This window comes from Dryas octopetala, chromosome 3 (assembly GCF_963921425.1).
Source record: "Dryas octopetala chromosome 3, drDryOcto1.1, whole genome shotgun sequence".
NCBI lineage: Eukaryota > Viridiplantae > Streptophyta > Magnoliopsida > Rosales > Rosaceae > Dryas > Dryas octopetala.
The window spans coordinates 24,912,817-24,920,065 of record NC_141368.1 but is presented as its reverse complement, the minus strand read 5'-3'; the positions used below and the strand labels follow the sequence as shown (position 1 = coordinate 24,920,065).

Here is a 7,249-nt window from a genome sequence, read left to right as displayed (position 1 = left end):
AAGTACATTTTTAAGTTGATCCTCTGACTTCACAAAAGGGAAGCAAATAATCTTAGCTTTCAACTTCTCCTTGATAAAGTGCCTATCCACTTCAACATATTTGGTTCGATCATGTTGCACTGGATTATGGGCAATGTCAATAGAAGCTTTGTTGTCACAGTGCAACTGCATAGGTTTCTTTGGTTTGAACCCCAAATCTTTCAATACATTCTTGATCCATAGTAACTCACAGACATCATGTGCCATACCTCTGTACTCAACTTAGGATCGACTGCTCTGATACCATGATGAAATATGGTTTGGAGAATGTTTAGTATATTTTATTCATCTGATAGGAGGTACATATAAGGTTACATTGTGTGTACAGCAAGAAAAGTAATTAATCATAATTACACCAAAATAAGTCAACTATACAAAAGAGGGAAAGAAATTATAATCATAATCACATACAGCTCATGTCCACAGGGAGGATCGATCCTCCGTAGCCTATCTTGTGTGAAGCTCCTGTAGGAACGATCCTACCGAGGCAAAGTTTTTCCTGATTGTCTATAGGATCGATCCCACACGTTTCTAAGTATTTTTTTAAAGTTTTCTAAACCTAGTTTCTCAAGGTTTTAAGTCCTAATTCAATGCTAATCCTTTCCTATATGGTTTGTAGCTTATTTTCTAGGTTGTTAAGGTTTTGGTTCTTATAAATAGCTAGTTTTGTCATAAGTCTAATTTTCTCATGCATTATACACTTTTGAGAGATTGTGCATTCTTGTGTTAAGTATGAGCTTTGATTATATGGACATTCATGTTGCATAAACACTAATCATATAGGAAAATTCATCTTGCATAAACATAGATAGTTTGAATAGATTGTTCCTTGTGAATCTATTCAAGTTTTCGTCTTCATTGATTCATTCTCTGTCAAAGATTGAACTCGAGCATCAAGATCGAAGCTTGGTTTGTGAACTAGCTCTTGTCTTCATAGCGTTGGCAAGAAGGTATCCATACAATTCTTGTGATTGAAAAGCAGCAAGTGGCGTGAGGTCAGTTTATCTTTCTAGAAGAAGTTTAGATAGGTTTGGATCAAGTCACTAGTTGTAACTTTTATAATATCATAGTGGATTGTTTTCTCTAGATTAGGTCCCGCAGTTTTTCCCAGTTGAGGGTTTTCGAATTAACAAATCTCTGTGTTCTTGTGTGGTTGGTTGAGTGTTTGTCTGATCAAATTTGATTTATTTTAATCCGCTACTTAAATAATTAACTTGATAATCTTAAAAATTGAATTTGTGTGATTAAATCTATTTGGGTTTTTCATAATCAATTGACCAAAAGTGGCCCAAAACAATCCTTTTTATTGCTCCTTAAACTGGTTGGCTTAAACTTGATTGAATTTTTGGATACCATATGGTTGGTCTTGCAAGTCAGGGAAAATACTTGCTGCCTTTGTACCATGCACATCTGTCATTGTGATTTAAATAGAGTTTTGCTATTCCCATTCCTATCTTATTTCTCCACCTACCTTACTTCCAAGTTTTCAACATAGTTATTCTCAGCTTGCTGTTTCCCAAAGTTGTGTTTATTGGATAGACAGATCCTATTACAAATCTATGGCCCAAGCCACTTTAGCATCAAATATAGGCGACTGTCACACCATGTAACTGTGTAAGTAAAGAAATCCATTGGTTTGCTTCCCATTGGTTTCCAGAAGCAATTGGCATCAATTATGACAAATGGTCTAGCTACTTATACATCAATTTTCCTTTGATGATGAAAAAGAAAGCAATGTTGAAATTTTTACAAATGGTCAATAGGGCCACAAGTAGATCACAAGTGTGGGTACACTAATATAATCATACAACTTTTATTCCAAAAGCAATCCAAGGTCTTAATTGAAATGGAATGGGTGCTTAATTATGGGGGTTGAGTGAATCAGAGTCTTTCTCCAAGCAAGGTCATCAAGAAGTTTTTGTAGTCTCCCGATGTGTCACCTTTAACATCATCTTCGAGGCTTGTTTTGGACAGTTTGGAATACTCCTCTCTAACTTTGATCATGTCAATCTCAGCTCGGGTTACAATGGCTCTAGTGAGGGAATCTTCATCTGTTCCGAGCCCAACAGCAGAATCTTTGATGACCTGGTGGTGGTTCAAGAAACAATGGAAGTCATTTGAGATCATTTACTAACAAGGAGACATAAATTCTCTCCATATCAAGATCAAGCTGATGCGCCTGGTCCTGCTGGAGAGAATATTCTTCAAAATGGAGTTGGTTCAAGCTTGCATGAAAAACAAAAACAAAAAAAATGGTGTGCAAATTGTCCAAAGGAGATGAAAAATGTTGTGTTAGAAAACTTTTCTGCTAAAATTGAGGTTAAAATTGGATCCTAAAATAGCCAATGACTGTTATTCTAGTATCTTGTCCAATTTTTACTCTCTGCAAGAAAGAAACTGACCAACATCCTCTTTTTTCTTTCTCTGTGATAAAATCACAGTTCATATATTGCCTGGATTCTTCTGGCCATCGAAATTGCTCAGATGTAAAACACTAAAAGCTGGATTTTCATTCATTGCACCAAAGCACGCCTGGGGTCTAAAACTAAGACCATTCTAGAGACCAATGAATTCTCATATATTCCTTCCAAAGCAAGAAGAATGGCTAAAGTTGTTCCACAATCAAGGTAGTTCGCAGCATAGTTATTGAAATTACCCAAAAGAAAAAAGGATTGAGGGATAAGAGAAATTAACCACTTAGATCAAATTTCTAAGTATGACATCACAAAGTCTGCCTACAGCTACATAATACTTCTATAATCCAACCAAACAAGACACCATCATTAGTATTGGATTCCATTAAAAGGTATTCCTGTTTGAAGTTGCATCCAATGCAAGTCACAAATGAGTAACAAAAAAACAATATAATATGTTTCTGCAGAGGGAATGAAATTACCTGTGCAAAATATTTCTCAGGTGATTCTATGCACCAAATTACCACTTTCAAGAGATATTGCAAATCACCATCGCCAGAACTCATAATGTCCTGTCAATAAATGTGCCAAGTCCCAAAAGGGAAAAAAATGAAATTAAAAATGAAAAGAAAACATAAGTTTTTCGATTAGCAAAGAGTAGAAAACTAGAGGCAATACTTGGTCAATGGAATTTCCATAGTTTTTCTTGTAACACTGAAAGGTTGCTCTGAGCTGAAATAAATTCCTTGTGCTGAGTATCCTAACAACATGATCGTGATCTAATTGCTTTGCTTTGATGGCTTCATGTAGCCTAGATGCCTCTGAATTGGCAATGCCTGAATCCACCAGCTGTCTGTCATACCTGTAGGAGCTCACTAGACCCACTAGAAGCTGTCCCAACCCACAGAACATTATAATTTGAAGAGTCGATCATAAGCAGTGCAAAACAACAATTTTCTGCTTCCAGTGAAAGAAAACAAGATATATGGAGTTGCAAAGCGGTCAAAGAGGTGTATGTGACTTATCACCTATGCCAACATGTAAGGTAAAGTAGAAAAGTTGAGGCTTTACCAGGTCCCCTTAACTTGGTGTGAAGGTCACAGGCCTTACCATTGAGATTTGAGAGTCAAATGGGTGTGAATCACAAAGACAGTTAACTCATAAAATGAGACTTTTTTTTTCCATGTTTATTAATTAAGTAATATTAATTCAGAAAATCAATGTTTAATTACTTTGACAATCTCCACACTTTTTAAGGCTCTTTCAAGATCAGGATGTTAGTGTCTTAGCATTATATAGGCAAAATAAGCCACTGACATGCTACAGCCCAGTGATGCGCCCTTTTCCATGTAGTTTCATCATTTACGATGAAGGAATAAATTTCCATATACTATTATATGAGCAAAATTCTTCTTTTTTCTATGTAATTTTCAGTTCACAAAAGAAAAATGAGGTTAAGCTTCACATAATGGGAGTTTCTCAAACACCAATCGAGGTTCAGAAAGAAAGAACCCCTTGTGTCATTTGCTTTACTGTGCTAACTGCTAGAGTGCTAAGTGAGCTGACATGGGTGTAGCAACAGACACCACAGAGTTTAGCAAATGGCATGCAAGTGAGTTTAGCAAATACCATGTATTTATTCATGCATAACACTAATTTACCAAGTATTTGAATATAATATTTTCAAGCTGTCAAAGTGCTCTCACCTTTCTGAGTGGGAGGGAAACAGTGGATGCAATGTCCTCCTCGAGAGAACAATCAAAAAGTGAGCTGTAGACCTGCCTCACTGCCATCAAGTGGTGGGGAGATGATGCACATGCTATCTCAACTATCACTTTTAGGTGTTTTATGCCTTTCTTCTTTGTCTTCAGTGCATCTTTTGCCAATTTTGCATCCCTTTCAGGAGGATCATATGTCCACAAAATTATTGCTCTCTGTTACACATCATTACTTGAATTGTTACAAATAAACGCATGGAATAACATGAATGAGAACAACAACAACATGACAATCTTATGAAAATTAAATTTGCATTCTATGAAATCAAGTACTAGTTTTAAGACCAAATTTTTTTTCCATTGTTGGACCCATATGAAGTAATAGATAATATATTAGGGGTCCACTTACACAAGTAAGATCTATACATTTTTGTAACCATTGAAGACAGTGAGATCTAATGGCTTTTCATTTTTTTTTTTTTTTAAATATAAAAAATTTCTTTAACTTGTTTACTTTTTACCTTCCCTCTTAAAATTAACTTCTAAGATCCTAATAAAAAATGTATTGTTACAAATCATTAAAATTCTTAACCAAAACAAACTACATATGTTAGCAAATCACCATAACATGCACTCCTTAGGTACTTAACGACAATTCAGAAACCTTATCTTAATTAGGAAACCATGACTATGATATGGTGTAAACCAAGTTTGAGTCTCTTTGCGTTAGCCATCTTTAAAAGGGAATCAAATGGATCCCGTTGTGTGAATGAACAAGTAAGTTTTTCATAAGAATCAACTAGACTAATGGATATTATGACTAGAAATTCTGGAAAGACCACCAATTGCTGCAATTGCATCAGTACCTAAGGTATAGAATAAAACCTCTGGATGCTGAAATACTTATATAATATATAAATTGTTGTTGCCTTCATTTTATTATTTCCAAAACAACTTTAAGTTTCCATCTTTTTCTTTGTAAGCAAATAATTGCATCGGAGAAAACTCACGGAACATACAAATGTTCAGCAAAGTATAGAGAGAGAAAAATCATTTAAAATTCATATTGATATTTTTGAACAGATAGCACTTTTGTTTGTTAGGGCCCGTTCTGTAACATTCTTCTTTTTTTTATATTCCAGTTAAAGAGATAGAGAGAAAATATATGGAAGAAATGATAGAGGTAGATAAGAAGTGAGAGAGGTGAGGATGAAATGAAAGAGAATACATAAAACTCAAAACTTAAAAAAAACAAAAACAAAAACTCTTTAAAATTGTTTTTATTTTATCATGCTATTTATATTTACTCCAATCTCCTTCAAATCTATTAGCTCTCTTCTCACTTTGCTCTTCTTTTTCCTCCATCTTTAATTAAAATCAAAATAAAAAAAACCAAAAACAGAAAGTTAACCGAACGGGCCCTTAGAAATTTATATATCAACTGGAAAAATTAGAAAGAGTTAGTCTTCAGCAAAACAGAAAGAAAACGAACAAGTAGATTAAAAATAATGATAATAATAACAATAATAATAACAAACAGGCATGTATTTTTCATATTTATGTAGGAAGTTTAGTACTGCTTTTCAATGGTTAGCATGATAATACTAAAATATATACACCAAAATGGCATGAAAAGTTAGGAGCTTTTTTGTCCCCTCTATGAATTATGAGAAATGAGAAGCATAATGAGTTGGAGAAAATTACTCCAAAATCTCCAGAGACTTCATCATGAAGATTATCAATGAGGGATTTATTGTAAAGCTGTTGATAAGTTTCTCTGATTTTCCTCCTTTGGCTTGCATTCCTATGTCCTAATATCCATATTACAGCATCCTCGTCTGTTCCCAATCCTAAACCCATTTACACAAACACTCATTAAAAGAATGGTTCATGAATAATTCAACAATTAAAATTTTGAAATGGGAAAACTAAATATGAACAATTAAGTGAAAATTTTAGCCCAGAAAGGAAAAAGAAGGGATAGTTCATATACATACACACATTTTTTGTGTGCATCTGTGTATTCACTAATAACCAATGAAAGAAATTCAAAACATAATGAAAAAAAACACAAAATTTTATATGAAAATGATCACAATGAATTTCTGCCATCCCATTTTTGGAACAACAAAATCAGAGGATGAGAGAAGAAAGTTGATACACATATAAAACACACACATGTGCAACCAATCCATCCAAATTCAGAAAGAGAATCACAAATTCACCAGTGACCCATGACACACAATTTTTGAATGAAAGTATCACAATTCCAGTATCAAAATTCAATCATTTGTGAGAATGAGAGAGATGAAGAAGAAGAAGAAGAAGAAGAAGGGATACCATCAAATGCTTTTTTGAGTCTCTGACAGTCTTCGTCTGGAGGAGGAACAGTTTCTGGGACTCTGAGAGTGGCCATTCCGCTCAGGTTGTGCTCTGAGAATGAGATTCCAGCTGACAGATTTTGTCTGTGCACTGAGGCTGAGTTACAGAGTCGACCAAACAAAGTCTGCATTTGGCCGTTTCTCTCTCTCTCTCTCTCTCTCTCAGCCGTTTTCGGTTTTGGTTTTTCCCTCTTCATCAGCCTGAAACTTAGCTGGAATCAAAGATTTGTATGTCATATTCTTTAAATTCACAAAGATACCCCTCGTTTTACATTTTGAATTCACTAGACTACCCCTGGATTTTTTATAAGAAAAAGAGAGAGAGAGAGAGAGAGAGAGAGAGAGAGAGAGAGAGAGAGAGAGAGAGAGAGAGAGAGAAATCAGTTTTTTGGTTAAAGAGAGAGAAATCAGTTATATTAAAATTTTAGTCCCTAAAGTTTACCCCATTTTAAATTTAGATGCATGTAGTTTTGATCTTTTCAATTAAGTTCCTTCAGTTAACCATGACTTTTTTTTTATCAGAAAAAAAACAATGATTTTTTTTAATAAACATAATTATGATTGCAATTAAGGTTAAGGGTTAATCAAAAATAAGTTCAAGTTAGGATCCATGTAAAAAATAATATATTCACTTTAGTTGTCACTAATAGACAATAACAATTTTAAAATTGCGTTGTTCGAATAGCCCATAGTGTTC

General features: G+C 34.3%; 1 protein-coding gene across 1 annotated transcript; it reads right to left on the bottom strand.

Annotated features, from left to right (window-relative positions):
* Nucleotides 1-1,613: 1,613 nt before the first annotated feature.
* ANNAT3 (annexin 3) lies at nucleotides 1,614-6,735 on the bottom strand. The gene is made up of 6 exons (XM_086237570.1): nucleotides 6,512-6,735; nucleotides 5,876-6,021; nucleotides 4,160-4,387; nucleotides 3,132-3,344; nucleotides 2,936-3,025; nucleotides 1,614-2,124 (listed from the first exon to the last, which is right to left on the bottom strand). Exons 1-6 carry the CDS (start codon nucleotides 6,681-6,683, stop codon nucleotides 1,921-1,923), a joined length of 1,053 nt encoding a protein of 350 aa, XP_086093696.1. The 5' UTR covers nucleotides 6,684-6,735; the 3' UTR covers nucleotides 1,614-1,920.
* Between the last annotated feature and the right edge of the window lie 514 nt (nucleotides 6,736-7,249).